Source organism: Epinephelus fuscoguttatus, linkage group LG19 (assembly GCF_011397635.1).
Source record: "Epinephelus fuscoguttatus linkage group LG19, E.fuscoguttatus.final_Chr_v1".
NCBI classification, from domain to species: domain Eukaryota; kingdom Metazoa; phylum Chordata; class Actinopteri; order Perciformes; family Serranidae; genus Epinephelus; species Epinephelus fuscoguttatus.
Window position 1 is genome coordinate 8,274,619 of NC_064770.1, and position 25,374 is coordinate 8,299,992.

General features: G+C 39.4%; 1 protein-coding gene across 1 annotated transcript; it reads right to left on the minus strand.

The window, feature by feature from the left end:
* Nucleotides 1-1,828: 1,828 nt before the first annotated feature.
* On the minus strand, nt 1,829-25,173 carry LOC125879537 (GTPase IMAP family member 8-like). Its single transcript, XM_049561477.1, has 5 exons — nt 25,097-25,173; nt 20,131-20,887; nt 19,726-19,738; nt 6,678-6,747; nt 1,829-6,489 (listed from the first exon to the last, which is right to left on the minus strand). Exons 1-5 carry the CDS (start codon nt 25,119-25,121, stop codon nt 5,633-5,635), a joined length of 1,722 nt encoding a protein of 573 aa, XP_049417434.1. The 5' UTR covers nt 25,122-25,173; the 3' UTR covers nt 1,829-5,632.
* Nucleotides 25,174-25,374: the final 201 nt, after the last annotated feature.

Sequence of the window (25,374 nt, forward strand, 5' to 3'; positions counted from 1 at the left end):
AGAGAGACAGACAGAACACAGAGAAGAGAGCTCTTTTAGAGGAGATTTAACTCCTTGAACAAGTTCTTCCCATACCCAAACTGTTGGTCCTATCATGAAAATAAAGTGATGGTGAGAGAGATAAACTTCTTGTGAACACACGTGTCATGTTTTATATTTCTAGAGTCAAAAATGTGGTCACAGGAGCGAGTTACAAATGTGTTGCACCTCAGTTGTTTTCCAGAAATTTCTCCTCTGAGTTTACATGGGAGTGAATGAGAAAAAAATCGGAGCTCCCGTCGCTTTGGAGCCACTCAGCAAAAATGTGTACGTGTGACAGATTCCATGTCAACATTTCTGTGACCAGGACAAATTTTCCTACGTTTTGTGGTATAAATTGTGTATGTTCAGTGAAAATTGTGGCCGTATGAGCAAGTTGAAGAGGAAATTCAAGTATGAGTAGAGGGCTGTGTGTGGGTGTCTGTGTGTGCAGCCGTTGTCATGGCAATTAATGACTTGCCTGCACTTGAGGGGCACACAGACCGCTCATGAGAGAGAGGATCAACAAAGGCTGTTTTTAATGGGTTTGAACTCCTCGAACAAATTCTTCGCATACCCAAACCGTTGGTCCCATCATGAAAATAAAGTGATGGTGAGAGAGAGCCACTTCTTGTGAACGCACGTGTCATGTTTTATATTTCAAGAGTCCAAAATGGGGTCACCAGAGTGAGTTACAAATGTGTTGCACCTCAGCTGTTTCCAGAAATTTCTCCTCTCAGATTACATGGGAGTGAATGAGAAAAAAATCGGCGCTCCCTTCGCTTTGGAGCCGCTCAGCAAAAATGTGTATGTGTGACAGATTCCATGTCAACATTTCTGTGAGCAGGACAAATTTTCCTTATTGGATGTGAATACTTCCAGCATTCACATCCAATAAGAAAAAGTCCTCTTAACTTAGAAATTTGTTTGAAATGTTATCACATTAGCATATGGATTCTTGAGTAATGGCCAATAACATGTTTTGTGAAGTCACAGTGACCTTTGACTACTAAAATCTAATCAGTTAATCATTTAGTCCACGTTGATGTTTGTGCCAAATCTGAGGGAATTCTCTCAAGGCCCTCTTGAGATATTGTGTTCACAAAAATGAGATGCAAGGTCACAGCGACCCATGCAGCCATGGCGACCATTGGTGCTGAGGTATAACAGCAAAAATCTACTCAGATGGGGGTACTGTATTTTCTTATCAATGTAGTATCTTGCATCAGTAGATGTACAGCTCGAATGAGCTTACAAGACAGACTATTAAGCTCCATGTGCATAGGCATGAGACCAAATATACAAAACATTAATATATTCTGCATATCTTCATGCCTTGACATGCATCAAATAAACTAATTTCATATTGTATGTGTGTATTTTTTAGTCTAGTTTGCTTAATTTTCCAAGCTTCAGAAGTGAAACTGGCCCAAACTTTGTCACTTAGTCCAATTTGTCACTTTCATCAAACCAAAAAACTTTGGGACTTTTTTTCTGCCTTCCTACAAATGTGCTCACATTTTTCCATATGGTGCATGCACTCACAGGCTGAGAGGGTGAAGGAGCTGGTTAAAGCCTGCACTGCTGCGTCCTGCAAAACCACACACGTTTCACCGGAGTGAAGGTTTTTTAGAAGCCCCCAGGTGCTGCACAGGGCATTGACAGTGAAATGCAGGACATCAAGCAAAAACAGTTGAAAGTGAGAGGGCATTCTGAAACATGCCTGCATTAAAACAACACAGTTGTGTTAGTGGAGGCATGTTGTCTCAGGTACAGGAGAGATATGAAACATAATCCATGAAGCCCAATATTGTATTTATCTAATTCTTTATTTAAACCTGTAGCCTCAGTGAGATTGGAATCTCTTTATCAAGAAAGACCTGTGTACAAAATAAAACAAAACAATACAGTTTAAGCATAAACAGATGATAGGTAATACATTGTCACAATTTAGAAAAGCATTTACAAGTGTGATTCCAAATGCATAAGTACAATCTTACAATACAGCCCACCACTTATAGTGTAATCACCTGGCACTTACAGTACATGGTAAGTCCTCTTAACTTAGAGTGTAACATCCTCATATGAACAAGCACCAATGCTTTGGTGTTCCTTCTTCTACTTAAATGTAGGTACAACAGAACAAGGTAGACACTTTTAGGAATTGTAGAGACTGACTTATACTGTAAGTATTTTGGAGGGTCTGTGTAGCTACAGGGTATTTTAGAAGAAAGGAGAAATTACATACTGTAAATATTTTGTAAGTACTGGGTATGATCAGCTGACAACAATGACAACCTGTGCCACATCTTAAATAATTACGGTATAGGCTACATATAGATGAAGTAGTCTAAAATAAAAACAACAACATTCGCCTTAGTTTATTGCAGATGAAACTCTGGTAGGCAGGCTGCATCAACATTCCAGGGATTTATTATGTGGTCTACTTCATTGTGATTTGGACTAAAACAGGTCAGGAACCATGTCTGTACCTGTATCTTTCATGTTCCTGGGTTTTTGTTCATATTCTGTTATCCTATGGACTTTATTTTGGAGTTTTCTGATTGTGTTCCTTGCTTCATGTTGTTCATCCTAGGGTCAGTTCGTTCTGTTACAGTACGTGTCAGTTCAAACAAAAACCAAACTTTAATGTAGCTGATCGAAAGCATCCTGAAAACTAACCCAGAAAAACAAGATGAACGGGGATGAGCACAGGAAAAACACGTGGATGAATGCAGGAAGGACAGCAGAATGCACCCAGGAGGAATACAGGAAGGACAGAGATACAGCTGGAGTAGGAAGACATGGGCAAAAGGAGATAAATGGAGATTGGCTTACAACAAGGGAGTGGAGGGCAACAATAGGGTGGAGCACACAAGACTAATACAGAACAGGTGTGAAGAGAAGACTTTGGGAACGGGGAGGAACTAACGAGACAGGCGTGACAGAAAACAGGCAGGAAAACACACAAAGACAGAGTAAAACCAGATCTGACACATGAAGAGAGAATCTACAAAAACAAGGAGCACAAACAGAAACTCCAAAATAAAGTCCATAGGATAACAGAATATGAACAAAAACCCAGGGTCATGACAGTATCCTTAGAAAATAAGAATGAAAGAATAGCACATACTTTGTTGTTTATGTGTAAATATGTGAGTAAGAACAGGAGAAAAGTATAAACTTAGTAATACAGCACACGCCCCCAGCCTTACAGTGTAAGTAAAATTAAGAATAGGATAAGAAGAGAAAACAGAAGATACTTTATAATGCCCCCAATCTTACTGTGTAAGTAAAGGATAATAACAGCGTAGGAAGAGAAAACAGCTGATAGTATATCAGCCAGCGTGCACTCCAACTTTTACAGTGTGGTAAGAAGAAGAGAACAGCACATACCTCGTTGTAACTGTCTAATTACAGTACTCAATTACTGTATTAATACATTATTATATGTTTTGTCCTAGATGACAATACAAGCCTCCCATATCTGTGCACGTAACAAAGGAGAGATTGCTTTCTACTCCAGCCAGCCCTTTATGAGCTGCTGCATCGCCTGCTTGGAGCTAATTTTCAAAAGTATAGATCCATTTCACAAGACATAGGCATAATAAATCCCTGGAGTGTGGGTGTGGCAGGCCTGTCAAAGGGACACCTGTAAGAAGTTATTGTCACAACCGCAATTAGTGAAAAGCATTTTTTTCTTTGTACACCATCTATTACTATATTCCATATTGGTAGCACATCACAACTGTGAAACACATTACGGGATAATTACTTCAGAGGTACCCAGTACGTGGCTAGTACTTTTAAAACACTTACAGTATAAGTTATTTAACCTTTCCTTTTAAAATACCTTGTAAGTACCCGGCACAAAATACTTACAGCTTAAGTCATTCTCTACAATTTCCAACTGTTACTCCCTCATTCCACTGTATCTACATTTAAGTACAAGAGGGAACAGGTAAGTATCATACGGCATTATTATACTGTAAGTTAAGAGGACTTACATATATTTTACAGTTCTGCGTTGAATCAACACGTAGGCTACGGCGTAGGCTCCAAGTCGACGTAGAGCCTACGCCGTAACCTATGCCATAGCCTGACGTGCACCTCCCCAGAATTGTAACTACGCGTCGCAGTGATGCAGACGTCCTTGTCTGTCGCTGCACACTGACACCATTTTCCCTCAGTGGAAACGAAGCTTGTATTTACTTTTAGTTCACAGATAAGAAACAATAAATTGTGAAGACAGTAAAGCCTCCACTAAAATAGCATTTTAAGTCTTGTGTGTGATTTATCCTTCAGGGATTTATACTTAGGGATTTATCCAGGTTTCATATGAGTAGAGGAAATCTCCGCTCGTCGCTAGGCTAATTTATATAATGTAAAATGCCATAGCCTGGTGCTAATAACGTTCGCATTTTGTATTTGTTTGGAAAACGTGTTTCGTGCAGGACAGTTGTTTTGTCTGTGAACCTTGTGAGTTGTAATGGAGCCAAACTGTGTGCCGTTACCTTTGTTAAACGTTGCCGTTGTCCCTGGTTTTATATGAGAGGATGAAAAGATTGCTAGCTGCTAGGCTAATTTATACAATGTAAAATGCCATAGGCTTGTGCTAATAACGTTAGCATGTAGTATTTGTGGGGAAAATGTGTCCGGATTAACATGTGTTTGTCTGTGAATGCTGCGAGTTACTGTATAGTGAAGCCAATTTGTGTACTTGTGTTTGAAATTGTCTCTATTAAGCCATGTTTAATTTGTGTTTTGGGTGTGTTTTGAATCAACTAAACTTAACAGCACTTCACAGAAACCTCCGCCACCGACTAGTGTTTTGGAGGTGTAACTGCAGAGTGACACAGTCACACCACCGCAGAAGTAAAAATGCTCACAACGGCACAGGCGAAGGTCAGTGCCCAAACGCTTTATGTATTCTACATTAATCTACCTTATTATTTTTTTATTTTAGAAACATAACATTTAGGTCAGCCACTAGCCCACTGTGTGAACAGCCTTCTGGTTAACATTATATGGAAAGGCAAAATAAAAAACAAAAAACTGAAGAAACAAAATATATACAAAGTCCACCACCATTATTTTTCCTTATTTTGCCTGTATTTCCATTTGTAAGAATTGGTTTGTCGTGCACACCTACTCTTCCAGTATATGCTATAACTCTGCTGAGAATCAGGTCCACGTCTACGTTCCCTTAGGGGAGGTTATTATTGTCACTCCCCTGCTGAGCTGATGTTAGGGTTTTACATGCAAAGTGGTGATGTTTAAGCTTAAATGCTGTGCATATTCTCCATTCATCTAAACTAGGTGATGTTTTTGGTATTAGAATTATCTATTCAAGGGTCACTTCATCCCGAGTTTCTGGACATTGAAAGACTTTTATTTAACCAGGTTTGGAGACATGAGCCTCTATAAACATCAGCCATCCCCAATATTAAAAAATATGGGAATAAATAATTTGAAAAACTTAACGAAATTAAACCAAAAAGTTAAAGAAATATGGAAATAACAAAATAAAAAAAATAAAATAGAAGCTCCATCACCATGATTTCCCCTTTACATTATTTTCACATGTAAGAACTGGTCTGATCAGCTTAATCAGTCACTTTGTGATGCAATTCTCAATGCCGTCTTTGGCAAGTATCCCTAAACCTGCTGTTACACTTGCAAATATTCCACCTGCTACACCTCCTAATGCAGCTGCTACCGTGGACGTCACCTGACCACCACCAGCAAGATACCCCATTACACATCCGATAGCTATCCCAGAAAAAGCAAAAGTTCGAAGGGTGGCTAGCTTGGCTTGGGCTCCTTCTCCTTTTGGATCTTGCTGTTTTTTCCGTAAGGCAATTTCAGCCTTGTGGAGCATCTCTGGGGTGTAGAAGTCTCCTCCTGGTGTCTTAATCCTTTTGTTGATCTGCCCCAGCAGAGCAGTGACCTGCTCAAGAGTCTTGCTGGTGTTGTCAAAAACATGGTATCCCCAGTTGCACTGTAAGAGTAGGTCATGGAGGTTTTTATTTGATCGAATAAATTCTTCTATGTCAGTGTCTTGCAGTCTACTTTTAAAGGTGAATAAGACCATAGTGTAATCCATTACATTTTTGCCAAAAGTACTGCGAATGATTTCCACCATTTCCATTTCTTCATCTGTGTATTTATCCCCAATCCTCAGCACAATCAGGAACACATGAGGACCAGGTTTGGCAAGTGAGATGGATTTCTTGATCTCTTTCACCAAATTCTCTGTAGATCTGTCAATGTGAAAAAACCCTGGAGTATCAACAACGACCACATCTTGTTCTCCAATTTTCCCCTTTTCCACATGGCACTTCATTGTGACAGCTGATAGACTGCGCTTGGAGGGGAATACATTTTCCATGCCCAGGATGGTGTTTCCTGAAGCACTCTTCCCAACTCCAACTTTCCCAAGCAGCACCATCCTCAGCTCTGGCTCTGTATCTGTTAGAAAAATATTACAGACATGAGTGAATTAGTGTTTTATTTGTCTCAGTCACTATGGAATCTTGACCCGCCCACACATGATCAGCTTTAAAACTGCTCTACTGCACCATTGATTTCCCATGTGGAGAGCAGTGGTTTCCAACAAGATGGAAGCCCGAGCTTTAACTGGCTGCATGTTATGTTACCTAAGCAACAGCCTCTTAGCTCATTTCCTGGATTCACATCTGAATAGGCCGGGCCAGAACTCGTCTCACCCTCGACAAAAAAGGGAGAAAAAGAGACCAAGGATGACAACACTATTAGTCAACATTGCTTCTGCACTGCTGAGTATGTGTCCCATTTCCCCTTCAGTTGCTCAGTTAAGTAGTCTGTGTATTTATCACTGAATACAGATGATGGTGCTGACTTAAGATTAGTTTCTCTTTACGGTAGGTAGCTATGTTAGGTACTTTGGTATGGCACGTATCCTTACACCGTTAATATAAATACCTGCATTCGATTCTTCCCTAGGTCTGAATATAATTTGAGGGAACTGGACCCCGATAGTTGCTGAAAAGTCCTTGGATGTGATGTTTAAGAAGTTGTGGGAACCCTGGTATAGTTTCTCCCTAAAAAATAATGTACAGTACAGGCCAAAAGTTTGGACACACCTTCTCATTCAATGCGTTTTCTTTATTTTCATGACTATTTACATTGTAGATTCTCACTGAAGGCATCAAAACTATGAATGAACACATGTGGAGTTATGTACTTAACAAAAAAAGGTGAAATAACTGAAAACATGTTTTATATTCTAGTTTCTTCAAAATAGCCACCCTTTGCTCTGATTACTGCTTTGCACACTCTTGGCATTCTCTCCATGAGCTTCAAGAGGTAGTCACCTGAAATGGTTTCCACTTCACAGGTGTGCCTTATCAGGGTTAATTAGTGGAATTTCTTGCTTTATCAATGGGGTTGGGACCATCAGTTGTGTTGTGCAGAAGTCAGGTTAATACACAGCCGACAGCCCTATTGGACAACTGTTAAAATTCATATTATGGCAAGAACCAATCAGCTAACTAAAGAAAAACGAGTGGCCATCATTACTTTAAGAAATGAAGGTCAGTCAGTCCGGACTTTAAATGTGTCCCCAAGTGGAGTCGCAAAAACCATCAAGCGCTACAAGGAAACTGGCACACATGAGGACCGACCCAGGAAAGGAAGACCAAGAGTCACCTCTGCTTCTGAGGATAAGTTCATCCGAGTCACCAGCCTCAGAAATCGCAAGTTAACAGCAGCTCAGATCAGAGACCAGATGAATGCCACACAGAGTTCTAGCAGCAGACCCATCTCTAGAACAACTGTTAAGAGGAGACTGCGCGAATCAGGCCTTCATGGTCAAATAGCTGCTAGGAAACCACTGCTAAGGAGAGGCAACAAGCAGAAGAGATTTGTTTGGGCCAAGAAACACAAGGAATGGACATTAGACCAGTGGAAATCTGTGCTTTGGTCTGATGAGTCCAAATTTGAGATCTTTGGTTCCAACCGCCGTGTCTTTGTGAGACGCAGAAAAGGTGAATGGATGGATTCCACATGCCTGGTTCCCACTGTGAAGCATGGAGGAGGATGGTGTGGGGTGTTTTGCTGGTGACACTGTTGGGGATTTATTCAAAATTGAAGGCACACTGAACCAGCATGGCTACCACAGCATCCTGCAGCGACATGCCATCCCATCCGGTTTGCGTTTAGTTGGACGATCATTTATTTTTCAACAGGACAATGACCCCAAACACACCTCCAGGCTGTGTAAGGGCTATTTGACCAAGAAGGAGAGTGATGGAGTGCTGCGGCAGATGACCTGGCCTCCACAGTCACCGGACCTGAACCCAATCCAGATGGTTTGGGGTGAGCTGGACCGCAGAGTGAAGGCAAAGGGGCCAACAAGTGCTAAACACCTCTGGGAACTCCTTCAAGACTGTTGGAAAACCATTTCAGGTGACTACCTCTTGAAGCTCATGGAGAGAATGCCAAGAGTGTGCAAAGCAGTAATCAGAGCAAAGGGTGGCTATTTTGAAGAAACTAGAATATAAAACATGTTTTCAGTTATTTCACCTTTTTTTGTTAAGAACATAACTCCACGTGTGTTCATTCATAGTTTTGATGCCTTCAGTGAGAATCTACAATGTAAATAGTCATGAAAATAAAGAAAACGCATTGAATGAGAAGGTGTGTCCAAACTTTTGGCCTGTACTGTATATGCTTGCAAAATATTTTTTTCTGTTCTCACTCAAAATAATATATTCATAAAAATTCATAAACAATTTCACTTAAACTTCCTTTAGTGCTTAGGCATACGTTTAATCTAGAACTTCATCTTTGTTCAGATCAACCTCTCAAAACCTCTCAAACGTCTCAACTGTACATTTTAAGCAGCAGGGATGGGAAGGAATGGAATACAAATAACAAAGTTATGTATTTAAATGATAAAATATTCCATTACAGTTACACTTTAAATTGGCGGTATTCTTAATACAGTTACTGTCTTTAAAAATAGATTACTTGAAGGGATTACTTTGTTTCGTTTCATTTGCTCTAACACTGTGTCCTAACTATATGCAGTGCACATGAGCTGGGGCCTATCCCAGCTGACATAGGGCGAGAGGTGGGGAACACAGACAACCATCCACACTCACATTCACACCTACGGGCAATTTAGAGTCACCCATTAACCTATCCCCAACCTGCATGTCTTTGGATTGTGGGAGGAAGCCAGAGTACCCAGAGAAAACACGGAGAACAAGCAAATTCCACACAGAAGGGCTCCCTCCTGGGATCGAATCAGGGGGTCCATGTCATTGGTCTGACAGCCCATTAGTCGGTGCTGAACGGCTCGCGGTGGGCGTATGGTGCGCCGCGACCGGCTCTGGGTCAGCTGGGAAAGGCTTGAGGCAGAGCAGGCTCACGGCTTATGTGTTTGTCACTTTCTTTTTCATTTTAACCCACACCATGATCTTTTCCTGACCCTAACCAAGTGGTTTTTGTGCCTAAACCTAACCAGACCTTAACCACAGGGCATCATGATGATTTCGGAATGGACTTTGGAACAATGGGTTTAATATGGTCGGAACAATGGGATGTCGAACCAATGGGCAGTTCCCGAATCAGGAACCCTCTTGCTGTGAGGCGACAGTGCTAACCACCACTCCACCGTGCCGCCATTGTTGGATATATTGTATGTAATTTCTAGTATATATCACAATATATAACTTGTGTTTTTTGTTTAGCAAGTAAAAACATAGAAAGGCAGAAAGAACAACTTTTAAGTGGTTACGTCCTCAGTCATGCACACAGCTTATAGGTAGCCTACTTGGTTTGCGTACATGATGCAATAGAAGTGCATATTTAACAGATTCAGTGGGGACAAATTACATTTTAGGGTATGTATTCAGTAATCTACAGTGAAATATGTTTTAAAAGTAACCCAACACTGTTAAGCAGGGAATATGTCATTTGTTCTCCTTTTTTTGGACTGAGCCAGTGCCCCTGAAAATGTCTGTTACTATAACAGCCCGGATGCTGCCCCGAACACCATCTGGCACGTGACACCTCACACCTCTTGTTTTGCCAAGGAGTATGAGGTTATATTTGCCAGTAAATGAGAGGCCCCGCCTACATCTGGTCACATCTAACTATTGCAAATAAAGGTGTGAGTTGTGGACAGTTTAACTTCATCATACCAAATAACAAGATACAAAGGAGTCCATTCATTTGTTGCACAGTGGGCCTCATGCAGCAACACTGTCTTCAATTTATCTTATAGTTTCTATTAAGAGAAGCTATAAGAGAAGTCGACTCCAGATGCACCAAACATTCTTAACCATCTCAATCTGCTTTTACTAAGGTGTGCCCAATGATGAATCCCACTTGATCATTAGTAACCTATTAGCATAGGTAACGGCCCCTAAACACGGACAGGTGTTGTGCCATGTGCAGTAAAAGTATTCATACCACATTTTAAAAGTAAGAGTATCTAATGCAAAAAATGTAAACACATTTTTAAATCAAAAAATTAAAATAATAAAAAAGAAAAACATGTTTTTGCATGAAAAATAATTTAAACAATTATCAGAATAGTTGCCAATTAATTTTCTAATGAATCAAGTAATTGTTTCAGTTGCACTTATATATATATATATTCTTGTGTTTTGTGTGGAAAAATCTTAATTCATATAAAGTAACAAGTTACTAAAGTTATTCAATAATTGTAGTGGAGTATAAGTAAAATATTTCCTTCTGAAGTGTAGTGCAGTTAGTGAAAAGTTTCATGAGATTAAAATACTCAAGTAAAGTAAAATTACTTCAGAGTGCAAAGATAAGAAAACAGTTTCATGAGATTAAAATACTCAAGTAAAGTAAAATTACTACAAATTGTGTACAAACAAATGTAAGTTAGATTCCAGCACTGGTCTTGCGTAGGATGCTCAGTAACTGAAATTACAGTAATTGATAATGATCTGTGATGTTAGAGACAAAGCCTAAAGTAATTACTCTGCATTCTGATCTAAGTGATTATTTGATATTCATGATGTAAGAGTGTAAGTATAAAGTAGCACATTTTGAACAAGATGTGTAACTGATGAACTTAGATAGAATTGCTTTGATGATGGTACACCCTTTATCATCCAAAAGCTAACAACTGAAAGACACACAACCACTTCTTCTAACATGCCAACTTCAAGTGGCAGAACCTGCTGTACTCTCTGATAATACAATGGAACGTAATGTCCCTTAATGTCCCTTAAAAGCAAGGCTTATCTTTACAGTCTTGAGCTTTAGGTTACTGTAGGATCTCACCTGAGATGCCTCTCCTATCAAAATGACTAAAAAACTAAAACATAAAACACACCTAAATCATGACAGACACATACCAGTCATGTAACATCACCTCTAACATATGTTAATGTCCACACCAAACGAGGTTGCTACCAATAATAATCAGGTTTAGGTAGGTATTTGTCATCAGGCCTCAATAACTAGAACCATAAATGCATGGCACTTTAATTATTAACAACTGTAATTATTTACTATTCAATATTGCATTAAACATGATGCAGAATCAAGTCTGTGTGTGAAAGAACAAGTGCACACAGACACACAGTCACAAAAATGTCCCTAAAAATCTGAAAGCCAATCTTAATCAAAATGGGTGCTGTAAAGTTATAAAATCAGAAACTTCAAAGTTGTAGATGTCCACTTGGTCAGTTAATATAATAATAATAATAATAATAATAATAACAACAATGATAATAATAATGATAATAATAAGTATAGTTAAGGGTAAAAGTAAAGGGTTAAAGAGCTGGTCTATGTCCGAAATGTAATTGCAAACATCATGGATGAAACAGATCTAGGAATTGATCATTGACCAGACTTCACTATCTCTAAAATACTACTCAAGTCACTTGTGTGAAGATGATAAACGTCTCCACTGCAGATAGATACATTAGGTAATATCTGTACTTCACCAAAAATCCAAATTTCATTGAAATTTTTTTAAACTAAATATAGATAGTTTCTGTCAAAATCAATTGTTAAAATTTACCCTAAACGTGGATCCACGAAGAGATTAAGAAGAAAATGAGCTGTTGATGAGCTGCTTGCTGATAGTTAAGGAGATAAAAATCCATGTATCAAATCCAGACTCTACCCTTAGCTGTAGAACTGCAGAAGAAAAATACTTACTAGCCACCAAAGTGTCCACCTCTGGCTTGGAAAAGCACCTCATCTTTGATGTCTTGTCGCTGTGGATGTCCTGTTCTGACTATTTTAATTTCCATCTATCCATTATATATTATAGCCTGCTTCTAGATCCCTCCCCTTAAATACACATCACCTGTTTCTAGCTAAGGACTGGCCAGTCACAAGTCAAATTGTGGCTGAAATCAACAAATCAGGTTGCTGAGCTGTAAAGTATATTAAGTAGAGTATACTTTAACAGCTCTACCTCCTCACCAGTTTCAGCTTCTTTTAGTTAAGTTCATAGAAAAAAAAAGAAAAAAAAAATATCCCAATGTGAACAGAGACCTTCCCAGGGACGCCTCAGTGACAAAAGCAGTTTTATGTTTAACTATTACTTAGCAAATAACCAACCGAATCAGGAGCACTTCTTTGAGCTCTTGTCACTGGGAAGTGAGCTAGTTAGCTGTTAGCTGTTAGTAGCCAGTGGGCAGCAGTAGTGTGTTGGCTGACGGGGCTACCAGCTTTGAGTTAAAAGAGCTAACAGCTAACGAAGCTAAACACAATCTGTTAATGTCTTTTCATTTGTTAAAGTGTGTGCGAGCCACTCATAGCATGGCCAATCGTAGCGTGGCATCAGCCAGCTCCGTCACAGGTCTGACAACTACACAACACTACACTGTACTCAGTAGACACTCCTGCAGTTGTTCAGATTCCTTCATTTTCAGGCTGGTTCTGTGGATTTTTAGCAAAATGTTGTGTCCAGAACATGTCTGATAATCGTATTGTTACCTGGAGATGTTGGAAGGAGATAGGTTTCTTCCCTGTTCCAAAACCAAAATCAATCCCTGAAAACTGTGGGATTAGCTAGCTAGCTGCTAAAGCTATAGCTTGCTTATCGTATACACATTACTTTTGTTTTTCAATATATATGACACCAAATAAAGACCTATCCTGCTTTACAGGAACCAGTAAAAGGAAACAGGGAAACTGCTGATATTCAGCCAGCTGTCTGTCATTGCAGTGTGTGCAAATAAATTGTGTTTGGTATCCTCTGGAGCTCCTGCCCATCTGACAGCCGAGGTGCTGGAGCTGGCATTGGCGCAGGGGAAAGACATACACTGTTCATCTGCACACAGTGTGATGACACAGCTGGATGGAAATCGGCAAGGCTTCCATTTAAATTCATTGTCTTCTGTCTTGATTGCCAGTGGTGTGGTGGTTCACTTTTACACTGTGATCTGTAGCCTATAGTTCAGCTTTAGCTTCTATCTATGTTTATCTTTTTAACCTGTTTTTGCTGCTGAGTGAGTTTGACATTGTGCTTATGCCTTTCAAACACATAGACCCCTGTAGTAGTAGACCCCTCTGTTTGCTTCTCTCTGGAATCACTTAGTGGTTTTTCCAAAAATTTGATATTTCTTCAGAGAGTGCAGTTAGTGACAGTGTGGGCTCCATGCTTACTGCGACAGCTTGACGGACCACCACAAACAGGCGGGGCTTAGCAAAGGGTCAGTTACACACGGCTTCTCTTTGCTTTCACAGTAGAATAGAATAGAATAAAATAGAATAGAATAGAATAGAACTTTATTGTCCACCAGGTGGAAATTTGTCTTTGGCCCACCAAACATAAAAACATAAAGAACATAAAACATAGAGCAAGATAGCACAGACAAAGTACCATTACAACATATTAAAAACAGTTCATTTCTGTGGTTTCAGCAGTTTTCATTCACTTTGTTGAATTAAGAATAGTGACGGCACTTTGAATGAAAGACTTCTTAAACACGTTTTTAGGTGCCAGAGGAACTCTGTAATGCCTCCCTGAGCTTAGAGGCTCAAACTGGCAGAAGAGAGGATGGGAGTTATTCTTTAGGATACTCTTTGCACAGTGATTGTCAACTGGTGGCCACATCTGGCCCGCCAAAGCTTTTCATCCGGCCAGCAGAATATTAATTCTGTATTTAGGACATCAAGTAATCAAACCCCAAAACAGTTGAGATGGAAATAATTTTATAAGGAAGGATTTTTCATGCCCAAAAATGTGTCGTTGACCTGCAGGTACTTTAGATGTTATAAATCCATTCATCAGCTTACTTTTAGCGGTTATGATATGCCAGGCTTGGTAAGCTTAGGCTACAAGAAAAAAATAACATCAACTGTCAAAAAGTGACAAAGCAGCGTAGAAACATTTTGCAGTGGTTTAACCTCCACCTTCTCTTCCCCTCTCTGTCCTCAATCCTGACAACTGTGCTAAAAAAAAGGTTGATTAACCCAGATGTTGCTGGTTGGTGTGGATTGGATAAATGATGCTGAAACAGATCTTTTATAAATGGGATGCTGCTTGGGTCATGTCTTAATGCAAGAATGGGGAAAAACTCATAGCGCAGTCCCCACAACCAGGTGATGATACTGAAGCAGCCCATATCAACAAATAATTTTACTATTCTGGGCAACAGACAAAACCAAGTAGGTCAAATAAAGATAGTAACACATCTTTGGACAACCCTGTTCACTGATCACACAGCTGATCAATCCATCCGAGCACAATGATGATGCAGTGAGAGAAACAGTGGAGTTTTTCCTCACAGCACCGAAGTATCTGATCCCAATAGATTTATAACTGTCTTGGCCCTTTTAGTTGTGGGTGCAATAGTAAAGTCCACCCCTGATAATTATGATGATTCTCTCATTTCATCATACAGAATACACCCAGTGATGTCATAGGTTATGTATCCTTCAAATGTTAAAACATAATCATGCATCCATGTAAAAAAAATATAATTTGAAAGCGCAGCCCCCACAGGGCCCTTAGTCAAATCTAGTTGATGGCCCCTGTTCTATGTGTTTTCAGTTTGGGCTTTGGCTGGTCCACTCAAGGACAGTTAGAGACTTACCCAAAGCCTCTACAGCATATTCTCAGCTGTTTGCCTTGGGTAGCTGACGTGCTGAAAGGTGAAATACCAATAAAGTCTGAAGTTGCATGAGCTCTGAAGCAGATTGCCTTTCAGGACCTCTTTGTATTTGGCTGCATTCAGCCTTCCCTCAGTTTTGACCAGTCTCCCTGCCTCTGCAGCTGAGAAGTGTCCCCACAGCATAATTTTGCCACCAAAATGCTTCACAGCAGGGATTGTATTAGCCAGGCACATTAACATGAAGGGCTGATTAATGGCGTGCTGCTGAGAGGGTTCTCCCATCTCAGCAGAGGACTTCTGAGGCTCTCTTAGACTGACCCTTGGGTACTTGGTTACCTCCCTGGCTAAGGCTTTTCTTGCACGGTACTTTGTCCTGGTGGTGGTTCCAAACTTCCTCTATTTCACAATTATTGGTACCATTGTGCTCCTGGGAATGCTAAAAGCTATAGAAGCTGTTTTATACACTTGCCTTGATCTATTCCTTGCCACATTTTTATTGCAGTCTACAGTTAGTTCCCTGGACCTCATAGCTTGGTTATTGTCTTGACCTGCAGAGCGAAAGGTCAGTTTTATCTATTTAAATTGAAATGTAAAACTAAAAGCGTATAGGGATCTGAATTCTTTTTAAAGCTAATGGCCCTCATTCACAAAACAAGCATGCAACTTATAACTGGGTGCATGGTCATTTCCACACAAACACAGGGCGCGGCCCCTCCTTTACGGCACCACTGGCCGCGCACATGTGAGTTGTCGACAGTGACAGCGTGTGTCAGCTTTGTCGAGTGTACCAAGTGCAGCACGATGCTGGTATGTGACAACAAAAAGACGGGGACCTCGACACTTAAGAGGCACATGACAAAGGCTTGCCATGGAAAGAAAGAAGCGAGTCAACATTCAATGTCCACGTTCGTATCCTAAAATGTCGGGTTTAAACCAGGCTTGGGCTCATAATTACAGTTAAAGGGACGGGCCGGGCCGGGTACGGACAGAACATGCACAGGCTCGGGTGGGGTCAGGCTGGATTTTTTGGGCCTGATCTAAGCGCTAAGGTGGTGCATCTGTGTCCCTTCCGCCACCTGTTATGCCTGAAATGGAAGCAGACCTGTTGCGCAGGGCGCATATTATTGATGTATAACTTAAATATATCAACCTTGAGTTTAATTGAGTCCAGCAGCGATTTCCTCCCATACTGCTTTTCCGAATTCCTTTGATGCCACGTTTTTTGGCTGCCAAATTGAAGCAGTTGGTTACATTGGACTTGGGATGTCAGTATTTTCATTTCTAGCTCAGAAAAGTTTCTCTTCTCGGCCATATTACGCCTCCCCATGTTGTAAACTCTTGGGGCGAAGCCTCAAAACCCAGAATATATTGGGGAGAGATATTTAAATGAAGATTGTTTTTAGCTGCCACAGTTATCAAAGCCTGATCATTCCTATGCTGTGACTGGTAATAGTAAGAGCGTGGATGCTGTGTCACATGCTCTCCTCAAGCCAGTGTGTTCTTCTTGTTGGGACTTACAACAGATGAGCCATTGCAGGCAGTATTTGAGGAGTCCACCTCTCCTGATGGTCATTTGAGAATAAATCTGTCATACTGGCTCTGTCATCAGAATGTTAAAAGAGTAAGAATAAACAAAACAAAAAATATTTTTCCATTCTTATTTGTATTGAATAATTTACTGGAGAGTGATTAATCCATCAATAATTTTTACAAGCAGCTGATCATTTTGTCACTTTTAGCAAAAATGCCAAACATTCTCTAGTTTCAGCTTATTAAATGCTTATCTTTGAGAACAATTACAAAAAGCATTATTCATATTACTTTAAGGTAGTAATACAAATATCTTTGGTTCTAGTCTGATGGTCAGATAAAACAAGGGATCTTAGGATGTACCTGGGGACTCTCATAAATTATGACAGGCATTTTTCACTTTTTGAAAAACCTTTTGATTGACAAAATGATTGACAAGAAATGTATCTGCAAATTAATCGATAAGGGAATATTAAATGCTTTCAAAATTAAGTTATTTTAAGCCTTATATACAGTCTCAATATATAGACTGTAAATGCTGAAAGGGTGGAACATAATATCTAGGACATACATTACAGCCCAGTAGGGGTAGGGTTAAAGCTTAGCAGGTCTGAGACAAGCTGCTCCAACCATTAAAAAGTCACTTCTCAAGAATTTAGGAGAGAGGAGGACTGCTTATTTTATCAAATTCTTTTGAAATTATAGGCTGAACATTTTTTTTTAGTTTTAATGAGTGTCATGAGCTCAGTTAACGCATTTGTAAAATGAGTGAGGCCTGATCAAAATATAATGCTGCTGGTTTGTGTTTTAACTGTGGATGCACAAGATAACACTAGTACACTGACCCTGCAAAGGCAGTAACATAATCAAATTTGGTCAAAACACTATGCTGGTTTATCTTGTTTCAGTGGGAAAGTGTGCTCTAGTTGACAGAGGAGGGCTGGGAGGCGTAATGATCTCACCAGTTTGTCAGCATTCTTGAGAATAGTTTTGGTTCTGTTGGGCTCCTATTGTTTATTTGTCTCCAGAACATGGAATCTGAAATGACTCTGTAAAATGCATTTACCAGTTTACCACTTCATCACTTAAACATGCCTGAAAACACACACACACACACACACACACACACACGCCCATATGCACGCACACACACACACACACACACACACACACACACACACACACACACACACACACACACAGTTAGCCCCATCGAATGCTACCATACTGCTCTGCTTACTCATCTACACTGAGGCACATAATATGCCAGACTTGGACCCACATAAGTGATGATGTTTATTTGGATTCAGCTGAGCCCTCTTTTTATATTTATCATCCAGTTAAAGCACATAAGGGGCCTTCATTTGTTCAAATAATGAGAGAAAGCTCAAACAAGGTGTCATCATACAGAAATGTTGAGTCATGTACTTTTAATAATAACCCCAAATGATAGGGCATGTTATCCCTAATTATAGTAGGGGTAGTCGAGGGGTAATATAGACATGTCTGTAACCACAGCTGGACAGAGGGAACTGAACACCAGATGTTTTTATACGGCAGAGATTACGTATTGGAAAAAATGACTTTAGAGGAGTCTTATGATTATGGTTTTGAAGACTTAAGTGCGTGAGCAGCTGCAGTGCCTCACATGTATTCTATTTTTTTTGATGGGAGCTGTAGTTTTGTCTTGTACTCAAAGTAAATGTTTTACTTGAGTGATTGAAATTTGATTTCAATTTCTAATATCAGCTGCTAAAGCCTACTATCAAGCGGTAAACACCACCAAAACATGATACATTTTTTTTATTTCCAGTAATCTAGAGGATAATAATATGTATTTATTGACTGGTATTCATTCATTCAGCTTTGACCCAAAGTGACAGGGTTTAACATCAACTGTCTTACAGGGTTGTAAAATCATTCTGGTAAATAATCCTGAAAATGAACCCTATGAAGCTATGAAAGACAAAAAGACACATACTGCACACTTTTGAATCATCTTTCATTTACTGATGTGATTTTGTTGCATAAAAACATATTCCTCTGATAAGAAAATGAATGTTGATAACAATGATTTAAAATTTTACACATCAATATTTGTCTTTTTAGAAAGAGTGCAGGAGTGATCAGATGCACTTTGATTGAAACATATTTCTGTAAAGATTTGATTAATGCTACACAATTACATATAGTCATTTAGTGCATTTTACCTTTATTGCATCATACACTGTGGAGAGACAACAGGACACATGGGAACAAAAGGTGGGTGGATGACATGCAACAAATGTTTCCAGCCACATTGAAACTACAGTTATAGTCTGAGACTACACCATGATATCACACACTGGTGTTTTATGTCAGTGAAGGATTAGTCAAAATTTTAAGTGGTAATTTGGAAACTGTCAAAACCTCAGCTCATTCTCATTGTACACATAAAAGGATAAGCACGTTCACATGTACATGTGCAAAAGATCAAACTGGCATACACTTTGAAAGCAGATAAAGCCAACTTTACAGCTTGCATGCAGTAGATACATGGCCTTCTTATATATTCATTTTAATCTCACCAGAGACTGGGTGGGTTTGTAGTTGTGATAACAGCACATTCATCAGTTGTTTAAAATCATGTTTAACCATTGAGGTCCCATTAGCAATGTGAAATAACAAACACATCTGATATGTATTTACATGTACTTTCCAGTGATGTCACAATCCCCAGTCTCCTACCAAAAACTTTTGCCAAATACACTTTGAAGGGAACACAATTTCTGCCTGGATTTTGTTAACTGAAAATGTTTCTTCCAGTTGGAGTTGTGTAGTTAAGTTTAGACAACATAAAACATATTTAACCAAGATAACAATCTTTCTTTCTCTAACCTGAACCAATATCTTAGGAAAACTAATTAAATACATTGTCAGTCAACATTTTAATAATCATTACATGCAACATGTTTCCTTTCTGGGTGATATTATGTTTCCTTCAAATTGTATTTGGTGTTGCACATTATATCAAGGTAATTTATACTAATACACAGCTGGATGTCATTATGTACAGTTAGGTTTCCCCACTAACCATAGTAATAATGCTGAAAGAAAGATAGAACATTGTAAAAGCACAACTTCCCATTGGTGTTAAGGCATTATTCCGCAACATGTCAATTATTTTAAATTTCACCTACTTATGTAAGTATATAGTGAATTTTACTGTTGATTACTAGAATAACTCCAGGGACAGAAGACAAGAGCTTCATGAGCTGTTGGTCTCTTGTCTGCAGCATCTTTGTTGAATTCTAAGCATTCAAATTACACAATCAGTAGTTTTAAATCACGCTCCATGTATCTCAACATACAATGAGTAGCCTTTAGAAAAATGTATATATGATAATTCTCTCTGTAAAAAATATAACACCTCTCTACCACTATGATTTCTCTATTCCTTTTTTTCTCAGTGTTGGTGAATCTTCAGCTTATTGTGGACTATGTGATGAATTTAGCAACTATCCCTGTCACAAATTCAACAGTATCCAGCACCAAACGTCCCAAAGGTTCACCCACGGTCCCAGTCAAAATAACAGTAGCTGTTTTATGCGCAATATCTTGTGCTGTCATGCCATTAGGTTGTACTGTCTTCATTTCCTGGTCTTTGACTTTCTGTGCCTCTTCGAACATTTCGTTGGTGTAATGCCCTCTGTTGTTTTTTTCAACCATTTTGTCAATCTTCTCCAGTAGCTCAGCCACTTGGTTGGTGGGCCTCTTGCCTGTATTGTCGAAAGAATGGTGTCCCACAACATTTTTACTGATGAAACTTCTCTGTATGTCTTTGTCATCAAGTTCACCTTCATCTCTGCAGGTGAACAAGGCCAAAGTATAATTTTTGGACTCTTTACCAAAAATCCTCTGAATGATTTCCACTACATCTTCATCATATGTTGTGAAAGCCTCTGGCTTCAACACCAACAGGAACACATGAGGACCAGGAGCAGCATATGTGATGCATTTCACAATGTCTTCCTTCACCTGATCTCTTGATCTTTTGGTGTTCATCACACCTGGAGTATCGATAACAACCAGTTTTCGTCCATCAAATTCTCCTTCCTCTATTATGCACTCTGTTGTCTGCGAGGAAGCCGATAACTTAGTCATACCAGGTCTCCCCAGGAGGGTATTCATGGTTGAAGTCTTCCCAACTCCAGTCTTTCCAACGAGCACGATCCTCAGCTCTGGCTCCTTTGACTCTGTTGGAAAATGTTATACAGTCATTGTTAATATTAAAAGTCTTTTGATTGTTTCAAACCACTAAGGTTCTGTCATAATTAAAGAGACCTGAGCACGACTGCATTTAGGGATGTCAAATGTTAAACATTCTCGGTTAACTGCTAAGATTATTTTTGAATGGTTATGCATGACGGTCCATAGGATAATTCTGCAACTCTTCAGTTTACTGCACTGCACACCAACTGAGTCTGGTGAGAGACAGCTGACCAGCGGAAACATAGTGGCCACTGCCCACCCTCCAACCCTGGTTAGCTGGCCTTGGACACTCTGCACTGTGCACCAGCAGGGTCTGGTGGGAGCTAGCTGGCGTTGCCACTTGTTCAGCGATTATGACAGGTAAAGCCATCCTGATCCAACAGTGTTACTGTACCCACCCTCCAGCTCCCCCCAGTTGCCTGGTAATTAAACCCCTTCAGCATCACTGCAAGCTCTGCTTGCCGCGTTAGCAGTGTCAGCATGGCTAGCAATGCTGACATAGTTAACAATGCTAAAGAGGTTTTGAGTGGCATCGCTAGCTACCTTAACTTCCACTCGACCCTGCTGGTTCACAGTGCAGAGCACCCAAGGCTATCGTTAGCTAAGCAGTGGAGATCACACTACCTGCACTAGTCTAGATGTGTTAGATTGAGGGTGTAGAGAACAGATCACTTAGGCTTAGTTACTTAGGTTCTGACAAGAATGTGGGGCCTGAGCCCCACACTTGTACAAATGCGTCTGACAGACAGTCTGTATATAGGCATGTTTCATATAAACAAAACAATAATGCCTCGGTTATACCTTCACCTGGCTCCGTCCATGAAGGCATTTATACCGCATTTTCCGTTGCAGTATTCGCTGCAAAGACAGGGGGGTAGAGAAAAAATACTATAGGAAGTAATAGAAGCAGGCAAAAAACAGTAGAAGTAGAGGCAAGTGGAAAACAATGTAAACAGCAATGATGGTGGCATGAAAAGTATGGATTGCAGAGCAGGAGGAATTGTTATGTTTATGGCTTTTGAGCAGACAAAAGCATTGCAAAAGAAGATGATCTGTCCGCCTGTTACGTGTAGCGAGATATCTGACTGGGAAACACAGCCAGCCTGTGAAGCCAATGCGGGCTGTAGATGAAGAGATGCACTTCAGCTAGTCCTCCCTCAAATTCCTCCATTTTGAACTGAGCAACACTAGCGTGGCTCACAAAAAGTTTCAAAATCCTGGAGGTGCGCAAGCTCGCAAAGCGCCAGCGTGCGCGATTACGTCAATTGTGGCGCACAAACCTTGCGCACTTGCGACTGCGTCAAGCATAAACTAGGCTTAAAGCTATAGTGCGTAACTTCTACAGGTCCGTAAATGTCCGTTTCACCCAAGCCATTACTAGAGGAGATGACACAATGCTGATTAAGCCGATCGGCTCCTCTAACATCTCGCGGTATTTTTCAATATATATCATTTTTAGTATGCGTGTAGACCGGCGACATTCCCGCGCTGGCGCACAGGAAATGCTTCCTCACAACAAGAAGGGAGGGGGAGGACAAGCAGAGAGTGTCACAGCAAGAGGTAGAGCGCAGGTAGAAAGAGAAAGCAACATGGCGGAGAAGCAGCCAAGACACGGTTCAGAAGTGGATCCTACCACAAAGGCAAGTGTCACTCTGTGTACGGTGTGTGGCGACTGGCGAGTGTTACTCTGTGTACACGGAAGTACCGCCGGCTTGTAATAACGCATTATCCGCTGGGAGGCGACAGAAGTTACGCACTATAGCTTTAAGTATTGTTGTGCATTTTCAGTATAACTCTTGAACCAGCACATGTTGAATGCTCAGAAAGACAGTGTGTACTCTGTGTGGGCATTTTGACCAACAACATAATGGTAACCTGATCAGTTCACAGTGACACAGTTCAGCACTATCTCCTGACTGTTTTATATCATCTTATCTATGTTCTTCTTTTGTTTTTTGTTGTACAGAGTGCCACTACACTTAGTACAATAAGTGCAGCCTCCACCTGTCCAAGTGTAATTTAACATAAACTTGACCCTGTGCCAGTGAATGACAGTTTTTGGGAGGGTCAAATTTCCTGTACATTGGACACAGTGGGGGAGTACTTGTTCCTGAAAAACATGAGTTTTTAGCTCATATACATTACTTTTAATGTACTACCCCCCCTTGGTGGCTATATTTATTATTATTACTATTGCACATCTGTTTACCCTCCATAGCCGACACCAATCATTGCATTAATGTATTTCTGTACATCTCCATCTGCCTCTTTATATTATGGACATTGACACAATTCCTTATTCAGATTAGTCATCTATTTGATTCTCTTTGTTTTCATGACTGTACAGCTCTTACTATAAATACATATTGAACATATTTTTTATAAATGTCTTTTTTATTTTTCAGAGAACTTTTTGCTGTACTTGTATTTTTCCTCTACTTGCACCCAAATCACAATGTTTCCATATTCTAAGTAAAACTTATTTGAACACACACTTTGATCTTACCTCACCCCATCCACATGGATTTTCTCCCTAATGCTAACTAAAATGAAATGTAACCAGTGTTGTCACATCATAAAACAGATCATGTAAGGTCATGGACCAAAAACACATTTTGTTTTCTAATCTGAAGGATTCGTAAAAAAACAAAAAACAAACAAACAATTAAATTGTTGTGTAGTGGGTAATGACCATCACTGCATTACTAAATGCTGACCTGCCTACAGACTTGTATTCTTTTTTTTTTTTTTTTTTAAATTTTACTTCAGTAATCTTAAAGCAGCTCGGTCATGTAATATTTCTCTATATGCTGATGATACTGCTCTCTTTATGTGCTGTAAAGATAAGAGTATCTATGTGCAGAGCCACAAAATAAATGAATATTTAAATAGCTTGTTTCATGGTAACAGGACATGTCTTCACCCGTGGAGAACTAAACCTACCCCCTAACCTCTTTCTTTTAAAAGAATTTCCATATAGGAAAAATATAATTAGTGCTTCTTTACTTTTTCATTAAATATGAATAGTTTATCATATTTTTGATTTGACCCACACAGGCATTTATCAAAATCTGTCTTTGAAAGCCTTTACCAAGGTTAATCGGTGGAAAGCTGCTTTTCCTTTAATTGAAAGCCATTCTGACTGTGCCACCTATTTCTTTACTGCTCTGCCAGCACAAGTCATTAAATATTAGTATCAACAACCCAACTGCAGGGTTAGACTAAATTACTCAGTATTCCAGAAAACAACCCAAACATTTGACCCAAGTCAAGTTCCCTCATGGTTGGTGTAACAATTACCAAAAAACAACAACAGTGCACAGTGCAGGTCCTTAAAACACAAAATTTAGAGAATATAATGGAGTTACAGTAGAAAAAAATACTCCTAAGAGTATGTTGCTCACATACCAAAAAGTCAAAGGCAATGGCAAGACATCTAATGAGTTACTTATTAAGAATTTAAAATGCATGCAGTTACTTCATAAAATAGCACTGAGTTAAAAGGCAAAGCACACACGCAAAAAAAATGCAGCAGTACGGTGGAATAATGTCTCTAACTGGTAGATGCAAAGTAGTCCATATTTTACTCTGTATCCTTGATTATTTTTATTGAAATTAATGGTTTGTTCTACAAAATTGTGTCCATATCATCAAGTAAATTCAGTCATTTAAAACATAACTCATTAAGCCATCAATAAAATTAGTTCTATGAGTTCAGGATGATGTAAGTACTGACGTTTTCAATCATTATTCATTTTTTCATTTGCACTTCTGCACTTTGCACTAGATTTGTCTGAAAATCCTAATCACACAAAATATAAAAAATGTCTAATTTTTATCACATATTTACATATATATATATTATTTTGATTTAATCAATGACACACAAATTCTAAGTCAGACTGTAAAAGGTGGAGTTGTTAAAAGTTAAGTCATCGAGACATATAAAAAAAAATAGATTAACACACAAGCTTAAAAAGTAATGATATATAAAGCAATGCAATTATTGCAGATATGAATACATTGTATCCATGTTTTCTTACATGAATATAAGAAAAATTATGTTTCAAAATGTGATTTTTTAAAAAACATTTGATGTTACTGATATGTAAAAAAGAGTAGAATAAGATGTTGCTCTGCTGGTTTATCAAACACAACCCTGATTAAGAGTACTATATATGAAATATGCTTACCAGGTGATGGAAGTTTGCTGGCCATCTTTGTCTTTTAAAAGTAGTTGATCCGTGATGTCTTGTTGCTGTTGGTGTCTTGGTGTTGAATAGTTTGTCATTTCATCTTTATATATTATAAAGACTGTGTAGTTCCCTCCCCCTAAACACATGTCATCTGTTACCTAGCCAGTTTGAGGAAAGACGGCACGGACAGCCAACCAGTCACAGGCCAGAAACCAAAATGTAGCTGCAAACAGCAAATCAGGGGCAGAGCAAAAGTGCATCAAACAATGTACATT

Bases quoted from the DNA above. Each gene is read 5' to 3' on its own strand.
- LOC125879537 (XM_049561477.1), bottom strand. From the start codon at position 25,121: ATGGCCAGCAAACTTCCATCACCTG. The intron at 20,888-25,096 runs GTAAGCATATTT...ATTTTCCAACAG, and splicing joins CAGCAAACTTCCATCACCTG to AGTCAAAGGAGCCAGAGCTG. The intron at 6,490-6,677 runs GTAACATAACAT...TTTTTCTAACAG, and splicing joins GCTAAGAGGCTGTTGCTTAG to ATACAGAGCCAGAGCTGAGG.